Consider the following 12,526-nt stretch of genomic DNA (forward strand, 5'->3'; position numbering starts at 1 on the left):
TTAACCCAGTGAGAGTTTTTGTATAGGACTATAGTGCTGAGTAATAGACTTGAGATTTTTGACTTACCAAGATGTATTTTTTTTCTTTTCCTTTCTAGGTCTTTACTGAAGCAGCCATACGTTGACTCCAAAAGACTAAGCATATTTGGAAAGGTAAATGGCAAGAATATTAAATGAATGAATATATCTATATTTACATATATACATATATATATATACAGAAATAAATATATATTTTCTACAGCCTATACTTTTATAATTTTCTATTCATTAACCATTTAACAGTGGGCATATATTATATCATTTATGGATAAACAAGTATCTACTAGAAATACATATATATACATATATATGTATATTTGAAAAGCCTTTTTACCTACTCAAAAGTATTTTACATATTCCCCATTAATTATAGTTTTGAAACTATAAAAGTAATCCACATGTGTATGTATATACACATGTGTATGTATACACATATACACATATACAGATACATATACATATATGAGTGAGTGTGTGTGTGTGTGTGTGTGTGTGTGTGTGTGTGTATTTTTAATTCATTGTTCATCTACTGCCATTTAGGTACTAAAGGGGAACAGAGATAAAAGGAAAAAAAGATATAGGCCACTTCTTCAAAGAACTTATTTTCTGGTAGGGGATATAAAACATTAAAGGGGGGGACAGCTAGGTGGTGCAGTGGATAGAGCTCTGACCTTGGAGTCAGGAGGACCTGAGTTCAAATCCAGCCTCAGACACTTGACACTTATTAGCTGTGTGATCTTGGGCAAGTCACTTAACCCTGATTGCCTCACTGAAAAGAAAAATTAAATTAAATTAAACCTTTACGACATAAAACATTATATAGTAAGTAGGAAATGATTGGTATGACAGTAAACATTGTAGGAATTCATCAACAGCAAAAGATCTTTGCACTATGGTGGTTTACAAAGGTTCTAAGGAGGACATAAGACAGTGTAAGGCTAGATGTGTGAACCATATGGAAAGGCACAGAATTTGTACTGCTTCAGGTGTGTTCAGAAGATAATGAATGGACAAATCTCAGTGGAGTAAAGTTTCTATGGAAAGGACTAATACAGAGATAAGATTATAAAAGTAACATGGGGATAGACAATATAAAACCTTTAATGAAAGAATGAATTTGGAATTATTTCTTGTAAACAATGAGTTATGAAGTATATTTGAATAGAGTAGTATGAACAGTGTTTTAGGAGAACAGGTCATAAAATATGAAATAAACTATATCTAGAATAAAAATGGAAAGTCATGCTATATTTAACATTTACTTAGGAAATAGCTATCTGTATTGTCAGATCATTTAGTTGACTGAGCAAAGACTAAGAAAGGAAGTATGAAATATAGGAAAGAATTATTTTGAAGTCAAAGAACCAGAGTTTAAACCTGATTCTCTCGCTTATATTACTATATGTAACTTTGGACAAGTCACTTAACCTCTTTAGGCCTGATTTCACCCGTAAAATGAGGAGTTGGTCCTTCAGTGCTCTAAATCCATGATTCAATTATATATTAAACACCAAATTAGAAAAGGAGATAAATATAAAAACATTGCACTGTGTGTGCTTCTAACAACCTCAACTCAGACAGTTTAAACATACAGCTATACACTCAACAAGGGAAAATCAACTAAAAGAAAAACAATGACTGCCACTATTACCATTTTTAGAGAATTGTAAATGATGCAAACCAGTCACCACAACAAAGAGGCCTAAAGAGCTCAGAAATTATCTTAGATAACAAATGTTTTTCTATATAAACAAAAAAAAAATATGACAACCAAAGCCAGTACTAGTTTAGAGTACAAATTCCCTTCCAAAACTTTCCAGAGGTCTATATTGTTGTTGTTGTTCAGTCATTCAGTTATGTGTGATCTCCATGGACCACAGTATATCAGGGTCTTCCAATCTGAGGGCCTCATTTTCTGATGTCATATCTTTTAGCATTTTTAAACTGTCCATGGGGTTTTCTTGGCAAACACATTAGAGTGATTTTGCATTTCTTTATCCAGTGGATCACCTTTTGTTAGAACCCTCCACTATTACCTGTCCATCTTGGGTAATCATATTTAATTCTTTAGTGGAGTTGGGAACTCATCAAAGTGGGCAATTCTCACCATAGTAGAAATTTCTTACCCATTCACTTCTAATTTATGACCAAATTCATTATATAGTGAAAAAGCAATAGAAAAGAAAATTAGACTGAGGAAAAAAAAAAAAACAAAATTAACATGACATGAGACACAAATAATACTGAAACCATTTATAGTTTGAACCTTTTATAGAGGGACAGTGGACCCCAAATAAAACGAATTGTCTAATAATTTTATAGTCATCTATTCTCATTGACAATGGTCATGAAACTACTACATTTGTACTATACTACCTTAGTACCCATTTTCCTATGTGAGGAAAATTAGTGGCAACAAGAAGAATTAGTAGGAAAAATTGATTGGCTATGAGAAAAAATAAATCTGTATTGAAGGTAACACAATTTTAAAGGTACCTAAGGATTGATTCTTAATTATTTGAAGAGAGGATGATTCAAAAATAATGGAAAATATGACATGTGTGTGTTAGCAAAAAAAGAAAAAAATTAAAGGAAAAAAAGAAGAAAATAATAGGAGCTATTCACTGATTTGCTAGAATACTGCTTGACATGGTGGCCTTCAAAAGAATTCAAGTGTGAATGATAAGGAGAGGTGTGTGTGTGTGTGTGTGTGTGTGTGTGTGTGTGTGCGTGCATGTAAATAAGAAAGACAGTTAATAGACCAGGTTCTGGGGAGATGATTGAGTTTAGCTTTATCTATACTGAGTTAGAAATGACTGTATGACATAAATGGAAATATCCATCAGCCAGTTAAAGAGGTGGACCTAGAGTTTAGGAGAAAGGTTAGCACTAGGAATATAAAGATGTAGAGTTGGAAATGAATCAAGCAGTAGTAAAGTCATGACAGTGAATAAGATAACTGGGAATGAGAATGTAGACATATTGAAAGAAAAGGGCAGAAGAAGACCAAGGAAATAATATTTTGCAGACAGGTAGTGGAATAGTGGATTAAAAGAAGAAAATAATTCAGTAAAAGAAACATTTATAGTAACTTACATGCATAAATACCTTAAAGTTTATAAAATACTTTCCAAATAACTCTTTGAGGTAGATAGGATAACAAGTATTTTTAACCACATTTTAAAAATAAGGAAATAAAGGATCTGAGAGGTTAAGAATCATTGACCGAGTATCTGTTCTATTGTTCTCACCTAGGTCTCCTGACTCCAAGTTCAACATTTTTTTTTTGTTTTTTTTTTACTACACTATGTTATTTTAGAGAGAGGAGGCAAATGAGGATAATAGAGTTCCAGGAAAGTTAGTGAAGGGACTGATCAAATGGTATCAGAAACTATAGAAGGGGCAAGGAATACTGAAGCCACAAAAGATACCACTGAATTTATTGATTAGGTATTTGATACTTATAAGAGGGCGAGAGAAAAAAATAAAATGTTTCCTTTATTTTTTCTTCTTAATTAGTTTGTCATGAAAATCACAGAACAGTTAAGATATTTCACTTTTATTAAGTTGAAACTAATTAGGGAAGGAGGGAGTAGAAGTATTGTGTTTCATCTGGTTATAAGTTTCTGAATAGTAATTTGATCAGATTTGAAACACCATTTTTAGTTAAGAAGTATTTTTAAGCACTTATTATATAGCCCTCAATTTGCTAGACATGATACACAAAGACAAAAATGAAAACTTCCCTACCCTCAAAGAGCTCACATTCTATTGGTAGAAAATATTATATACATAAATGAATACTAAATAAAGATGGAGTAATGGGGGACAGGGGAAGGAACAGTACTAAAGCTGATAGAATCAGGAAAGGCCTCTTATAGAAAGTGGCAGTTAAGGTAAGCTTTAAGGAACTCAAGAATTCCAGGGAACATTTAAGTCATTTTAAGAACCACATATTGAATATTGTCTGTATACTTTGCAATAATATTAATAGTATAATATTTTTATAATTTACTAATAGTAAATTTTCAGTAAATAATTTTGATAGCTATGAGCTCCTTGCAAGAAGAGAATGTTTTAATTGTTTTGTTTTGTTGTTTCTTTTATTGCTTTTGTTGTATTCACAGTCTTTACTTAGCACAGTGCCTGACATTTCAGAGATGCTTAATAAAGTCTTGCTGACTGGACTCTCCTCACCAGGTGCCCCTGAGAGAGTTTCAATCAAACAGCCACTACAGAACCTAACATAAGGCTGAATAAATGTCAGGTTAAAATTAAAATTCACAGTTTTAGAGCTTTATATGGGATTTTAGAGATTATAAAGTACTTTTCTCAAAACAGTGCTATCAAGTAGTTAGTACAAGTAGTAGTGTATTTATTTGAAAGATGAGAAATTGAATCTCATAAAGGTGGAATGACTTAATAGCATATGTCAAAAAGGAATTCATACCAGGTTACTTGTGTAATTAGGTTCTCTCTCCATTAAAGACATTGTGTTGAATTGAGTGAGTAGAGTATATTATGAGTTGATGTCTTCAGTCTTGTTTATAGCAAGGTGATATGCAAAGGAACCACTCGATCCAAACTTTCACAGGCTTGACAATTCATTGATAAAATAATTGAAAAGTTTATGAAGGTGAAGTAATCATTATGATCATTTCTAGTGTGGCTTAGCAGGAAAATTAAAGTCTCTAAAAAGCTAATTCGCAAGGACAATGATGTGAATGTTGGGCCAGTTCTTACAGCTGAGCAAACTGTTTTCATAAAGAAATCCTCCGGCTAGCTATCTCGGCAACAATTTATCAAATCTTTCCATCAATTCAATCCAATCAGAGACAAACAGCAAAACTTCTGCATAGTCAAAATAGTTTCACTCTATTTGCTTATTTCAATCACCTTATAAACTTAACTAAGATCATATATTCATAGTCACACATCACTGACACATGCATAAGAATATAGTGTATTATTATATGTTGTCTGTTGTCTTTGAAGCCTTGAAATCTCTCCTGCAACAAGGTGTCTCCTTCACTTATGTTAAGATCACCAAAGATCACTTGAGAGAGGCCATCAGAGATAATCATGTTTACTGATATTGATATCAAGTAAGGTATGAAAAAATTCCACTTAATACAATTTAACAAGGACTTATTTTGACCCTCCTCTGTGTAAGGGCCTGCTAGATGCTGGTGATACAAAGACAAAAGACAACAGTACATCCTATCTAGGAGCTAACATTCTTCTGAGAGCTGCAATATCTATTAAAATAAGTGAATACTTGATAGTTTGAGAATCAAGAGAACACAAATACCTGGGGAATTACAAAAGATGTATGGTAGGAGGTAGCCCATGAGCCAAACTTTGAAAAGGATGACTGTTTGAAAATACTGGTTAACACTGTCACAGAGACCATGCTATACTGAATCCAAATGGAAGAGATATTCCCTATATATTGTAAAGCTCTGTAGTTGTTCCAACTTAAGGATTGAATGAACAAAAGTGAAATAGCCCTTGACCTCAAGTGTTTTAAATTCTAAGGGAGATAAAATGTTTGGATGAGTAAATGTTAAGTAATGAAAATTTAATTTCAAGAGGAAGGTTACTCAAAACTGGTGGCAGTGCGTGGTGGGGAAAGAAGTCAAAAAAGGCTTTTTCATGTAAAAGACAGTACCTCGGTTTTGATTTAGAAGAAGCTAGAGATTCTTTGAGGTGGAAGCAAGGAGTATGTATCCACATGCAAATCCATAAATAAGTAAATATACTTTTTCTGGACTAATATGTTTATTAAACATGTTTACTAATAATTTTCAAGTCTATATAAATGGTGTAGTTAATTAAAATTAATTTTAAAATGGCATAGAACTCATAGTAGCTTTGTCACATTTTCCCCCAAATTGAAGTCTACTAACAGAACAATTACTTATATCAAAAGGGTCTATGATTTTTTTTTTTAATGTTCAGAAGAGAGTCTTATTCATTGATCTCCAGTAAGACTATCAGTACTTTGAGTATTTCTTCTATGAAGGATTCATTGTGGGGAAAGTAGGGAATAGACAAGTGACTTTCATGATGATAGGTGTGGAGGAGTTGTAATATGCACCACTGGAGGGAATATTTTCACCAATGAAATCATTAGCGCATCAAAGTATTATGAACAAAAGTAATCAAATCAGCTGTGCATGCATAGTTGTTGTAATTGTCCAAATGGCCAGTACTGCTTTATCACAACAACAGACACAGATTTTATTGAAAATTTAAATTTGTACTTTTGAAACTAGAGTTTGGCTGCTTATTCTAGTCAATTTCCCAAGTCTAGTTCCCAAGAGCTCTTATTTTGTATAGTCATACAGTCTAATCAATTGAGGAAAATAAAATCAACCATGGGAAAGACATACATTTTAGAGCGTTTTTGTTTTCAGTCCTGTCTTTATTACCTCATTTTAAAAAGAGATTTTTTTTTTTGCCAAGGTGAAAGTAAATAAAGGCAGTATTTTGAAGTCCAAATATTTGTACTTGTTTTACTGTAACTAAGAAACTACAGTGAAAATTCCAATTCAGTAACTTTAATATCTATAAATGCCAATATACTCTATTCAACAAAATTATGTGTATCCACATTTTAGAAAATCCAAAAGTGAAATATGAGATGCAAAGCAATAACACAGATTTTTTAAAAAACAAACTTGCCAAAATTCATATTTAAATCAAATTTGCATTTTTTATCAAAAGTTTTGCCTTATTTGACTAGCTAAAACCAGATTATGGTGAATAATGAATCCCCTGAAATGTTGCAGTGAGGATGCATGGTATTGTTTAGAGCCCCAGAAGAGTCAGAATGACTTTCAGAGACAGCTTATGTGTTACATGAGGAGGGAAGCCTTACCACTTAGTCTTCACAGTTCCTTCTTTTCTACTCCAGATTGCCTTAACCTAATTTGTCAGTCATCAGATGAGTCTCTGAAAACCTTTTGACTGCTTCCTAAAATCAAAGTCAACCCCCAAAGCAGAAAGAAATTTGCCACCCCTGCTGAAATATATAGAGACATATTTAATAAAATAGACTACATAGCTTACTGACTAAAAGTCTACCACCACATAGACGCTTTTAAAAACTAGTTAGAAGATATTCAAGGTATAACATAGCAATTTCAGAGAACCTTTTTTAATATAATATAAATATTGCTCTGTCCAAAATGGTTCGGTGAACTCTTGCTTGGAAAGAGAGGATATAAGGTAGGGGATGGACTATATGACTTCTCAATGTCATTTCCAGTTCTGGAATTCTCTGAGTCATTTATAAAATCACTTAAAAATGATAAATGCAATTAAAATATGAAACATATTGTTTGGTTTTCATAGGGATATGGTGGATATATTGCAGCAATGATCTTGAAATCTGATGAAAGATTTTTTAAATGTGGATCTGTGGTTGCACCAATTACAGACATGAAATTGTATGGTAAGTGTCTCCTACAGTATTTTCTCATTGGAAATATTAAGTTTAATAAAATCCTCATGAAATATAGCTCAATTGAGTTCCACAATTATGTATTATGAGATCCTGTTTTCAGCTGCTTATTGTTTCTCTGATTTAACCAAATTCACCAAAGCATAAAAATAAAAAGTAAACTCTGGGTTGAAGATAACGAGATAAAGTAGATCCTAATTCATTCTCTCATTCTTGTCTCCCTTTCTGTAGCTTCAGCTTTTGCTGAAAGGTACCTAGGCTTACCATCTAAGGAAGAAAGTACTTACCAAGTAAGTTATTTGAAAACAGGGAGAGAAAATCATAGGTTTTATAATGAAAATTCAGTCATTTTCATACATACATACATATGTATGTATGTATGTATTTTTTTCCTTGCAGGCATCCAGTGTCCTACACAATATTCACAGCTTAAAAGAAGAAAATTTGTTAATAATTCATGGGACAGCTGACAGTAAGTATTGCATTGGCCACTGCTGTTTTATGGGTACAAACTTCATACAAGTAGGTGTATCTGTGGGAATGATTGAAGGGACCTTAGGAAATGTTCAGAAAAGGAGGTCAAGGACCAAGGTCATGGCAGTAGCAAGAGCAGGTAGATGAAGGAGAGAGGAAAAAAGAATAGAGGGGGAAAAAAGAGAGAGAGAAGGAAAGGAGGGGAGATAGAGCAAGAAAAGCAGAGAGAAAAGATAGAGAATTGGTCCTGAACTGAATTAAAATAACTTCAACATTTCAAAACATTTCTCATCTGGAATCTCAGCATGGAATAAGTAGAAATTCAATTCAAAATAGAAATGTGAGAACTTGAAAAGGCTTGAGTCATGCTATTCAAGATTTAGAGTAGGGACACATTGGTCCAACCTAGGCTTTGCCCCTTACTACTTTTGAAACATTCTTTCAAAGTCACTTAACCTCTCTGGGCCTCATTAAGGTCATCTGCAAAATGGCCTTCACAGTCCCTTCCAGCTTGTGAATCTATGATCCCATGAGCCTAACCATCATGTTATAGATAAAGAATATTGTATTCAAAAAGGAGCAAGATTACACAATTAAGTATTATCAAGGATACAACCACAATTCAATCTTCCTGACTTTTAGCCCAGTGTTCTTTCCCTTATGTACCAATTCAAATTAATTTATCTATTTCCTACATGAGGCAGACTAGTAAAGTGGAAAGCGGACTATATTTGGTGCTTGTGAACCTGGATTCATATCCTGGCTCAGACACTCCCCCTCAAACAAATCACTTGACCTTTTTGTATCTGAGTTTCTGCATTGCTAAAATGAATGGAATGGACTAAATAACCCTGAAAGTCCTTTCTGCTTCTAAACTATGATCCTACAATATTAATCAGAAATTGCTTAAAAATGTCCCCTGCATAAATGAATATGTATATATGTATATCCATCTCTCGCTATATATATTACATATGATATGCATCACATATGTAATATATATATATATTATATATATATATTATATATATATATTATATATATATATATATATATTGAGAGAGACAGAGATACACGCACCCAGAGGGAAAGAGAAAGAGTTAAGCATACCCACAATGTGATTCAGTGTGATTAATTACCTCACAGAATTATAGAGGTGTCAAGGAGCTTAAGATGTTAATATGGTTGCATTTTCTACTCCTCCATGAGCAGAATGTTAGCTACTTGAGGGAAAGAACTATTGTTATTTTAAATCTCTGGCACCTAGTAGAATGTTTCACAGATAGCAGTCACTTAATAAATGCTTGCTGGATTGAACTATATATAGCATATTACATAATTATTAAATAATATTTGAAATAAGGATAATCCTAATTTTAATGGTGTTTTATGTTTTTCAAAGCATTCGTCTTTGCTGTACTAAATATTGATCACTGTAGGGTTAATAAGGCAAGTTTATTAACATCATTTTGCAGGTGAGAGAACTGGAGTCGAAAGAGGTAAAATTACTTGCACTAGTAGCTGTTTAGTAAAAGAGAAACCAAGAATCCCTCTTTCTCTCTGTAGCATTCTGCATCTGACCTCAGTATTTCATCCCCAATGTTTAGGTAAAAGGAGAAACTGAAGACAGAAAGGGCAAAATATAGGAATAATCAGGATAATTCCTACTAAATATTTAGTCCCTAAATAATAGGAAGTTTACTGTACATTCTTAACATGGGGGATTCTTTTTAATTTAAAATGATAATTCAGGAGGCCATTATCTAAATGAGACTGAGCTCCAGTAATCCTATGGAAGTAATAGGAGACTGGATATGCTTTGTTAATACTGAGACAAACATTTCCTGTGTTAAATATTTTAGTGTGGTATTAAAATGTTATGAATAATTGTAAATGATAAATGAAATGAAAAATCAAACCAAGTATGCCAGGCACTGACTGCAGAGGCATTACTATAGCAGTTGTTTTCTTTTATAAGTCACAGCTCAAAGATTACTCCCCTAGACATCTCATGAAAATCCAAGTATCATACATTTTAAATGTGGTAAATATGGACATGTAAGAGCCACATTCACATAACAGAGGATCCCTAATGACATGTGTCCATGCCTAGGAAACTACGTTGTCCCTAATCCATATATATATATTTTTTTTCTCCTACAGCAAAAGTCCATTTCCAGCATTCTGCAGAATTAATCAAGCACTTAATAAAAGCTGGAGTAAATTATACTATGCAGGTGAGATAAAGCTACAGATAAGTGCAATTTCCTAATTGAGATCTCATTGAATTATTTCCTAACTATAATATTTACCTCTTTAAGGATGTTTGGATATTTCTTTGATCACTACTGCACTTTTATAGTTTCTCCTGGTTTGATAAGCCCTTTAAATGTATAAGGATCATTTGGACCCTCCAAGTCCATTAAAAGTCCAGTTATCACATAAGCTCCATGACTCCTTTTAGTCCTTTGTACGTACCCAAACCTGCATCCCAATGAATGGATTTCTTTTCTATCAAATAATATTTTTCATGTAACATAATAATACAATTTAGGGAGCTGTCAAAGGAGGAGCCATCTTAGGCTATAATGGATCAGGAATTTTGATACTTTTATATTTGAAGGATCAGTGATTTTCAGTGTTTGGTGCTTTTTCTTTTTCCTGTCATCCTTTTCTCACCAGCCCAAAGTCAAAAATTTGGGGCAAAGTTGGAAGGGAGAGGGCAATGGCATAATGTAGTTTAAGAGGGAGCATCCTGGTACTGTTTAAAAAGAAAAAAAGAAAACCTGGCTCTAGAATCAATGGTCTTGAATCTGAATCCTGCCTGTGACAGTTATTATCTATGTCACCTCAGGCTGAACATTGGTTTCCACATTTGTAAAATGAGGGAATTGGACTAGATGGTCTCTGAGGTCCTTTCCAGCTCTAAGTCTATGATTTTATGAATTATTTTCATTTAACTCTTCACTATTGCCTATTGCTAAAGTCTTAAAAAATAAGAAAGACAAACAAACAAACAAAAATGACCAAATCTTTTTGACACTTCCAGTGTTGATCATTCTGCACCCTAGTGGTTCAGTCTAGTGAAGCTTGCTTTGAGGGAATGTCATTCTTTCAAATAATAGCTCACGTTTTTAGAGGACATTAAGGTTCACATAGTACTTCTCCTCTTAATAACCATGTAAGGTACACAGTATAGTCATCACTATTCCCATTTGATAGATGAATAAATAAGTTCAAGAGAGGGGAATGTACTTGTCCTACTCTCATGGGACACAAACGTCAGAGGTGGAACCTGAATCTAAATCTTCTGATACAAAATCCAGTGTTCTCTCCATTATGTCATTCTATCCTATTGCCTCTCAATGGGACAGAATTTTCCATGGCTACAATCCAACAGATGTGTAAAAATTTGGAAAGTAGGGGGGAAAAGTAGAGACTTAGCTATCTTAGCCTGCCATTTTTCTTTTCTTTTCCATTTTCTAGGTCTATCCAGATGAAGGCCATAACATTGTATCTGAGAAGAGCAAATATCACCTTTACAGCACAATCCTCAGATTCTTCAGTGATTGTTTAAAGGAAGAAGTGCCAGTGTTACCACAGGAACCTGAAGAAGATGAATAGAAGGAACCTTATTTATACAGAACTGAAGGAGATTTTGAGGTTCAGTGAAACTGAAACATGACTGTAATATTGCAGATTCTGCAGAGGTTCAAGGGCAGCTAAAGGACAGGACACTGGAACAGCACACTCAAGAGGCGATGAGCTAATAAACTGGAATTTGAATACAAAAGTCCAAACATACTGTGTTGTCACGGGGACAAAATCTTTCCCTTTGTGGAAGGCCAAGTGTGGGTTAATGTTTCCTGGAAGAAATTAGTTTTGCATAAAAGTAGGGGTAGTGCATGTTTTCTTCTGTTACCTCCCTATTTGTTCTGTAAGTAGGAACTCTCATTTTAATTTTGATAGCCACTTTCATCTTTGCATCTAATGCACAACTATCCTAAATATGACAGTCCCTGATCTCCCAAGGGTGAGCTGCAAGCTAACACTTTACTGTAATGTTACAATAAGTGCAATTCCTTCTCTATCTACTATTACACATAAGAAAAAAAATTAGTTAATAAAGGACACAGTATTTTATGTAGTTTCTGTTTAAAAGAAAGGCATAATTGGGTGGGCCAAATAACTTTAGGTAGAACACACTTAATTCAAATATTTTCCAAATTTCAGTCATTTGCTAGCAGATCACATATCTCTACACAATGCACAAGCATATGGCTACATACGGATACACGTATGTACAAATGAAGATCTACCCATTTTTCACTGTAACACAATTCTAAAAAGCTCATCTTTTTTATTGAACTACAACAGCAACTCTTTTACAAACTAGAATGGATGCATTGCTTAACAAGCCAAATATGATAATATATGTATACGTATACATATCTATAGTTCCCCAATTCAAATTTTAGCTATTGTTTCCATGAAGAATGTTTGGGTTGTGTTTGGTATTGGTTTCAGTAGTTAATAGTTTTC

At 33.5% G+C, this 12,526-nt stretch overlaps 1 protein-coding gene across 1 annotated transcript in view; it reads left to right on the forward strand.

Moving 5' to 3' along the window:
• Positions 1-11,608, forward strand: part of DPP10 (dipeptidyl peptidase like 10) — a 934,204-nt gene extending 922,596 nt beyond the window's left edge. Inside the window, exons 21-26 of the mRNA XM_027854721.1 lie at positions 99-153; positions 7,402-7,501; positions 7,742-7,800; positions 7,910-7,982; positions 10,148-10,221; positions 11,471-11,608. Of these exons, the coding sequence (XP_027710522.1) occupies positions 99-153; positions 7,402-7,501; positions 7,742-7,800; positions 7,910-7,982; positions 10,148-10,221; positions 11,471-11,608 (499 nt within the window). The remainder of the gene's footprint in view (positions 1-98; positions 154-7,401; positions 7,502-7,741; positions 7,801-7,909; positions 7,983-10,147; positions 10,222-11,470) is intronic.
• The last annotated feature ends 918 nt before the right edge of the window (positions 11,609-12,526 follow it).

This window comes from Vombatus ursinus, unplaced genomic scaffold (genome assembly GCF_900497805.2).
Source record: "Vombatus ursinus unplaced genomic scaffold, bare-nosed wombat genome assembly UNPS02010548.1, whole genome shotgun sequence".
NCBI classification, from domain to species: Eukaryota; Metazoa; Chordata; class Mammalia; order Diprotodontia; family Vombatidae; genus Vombatus; species Vombatus ursinus.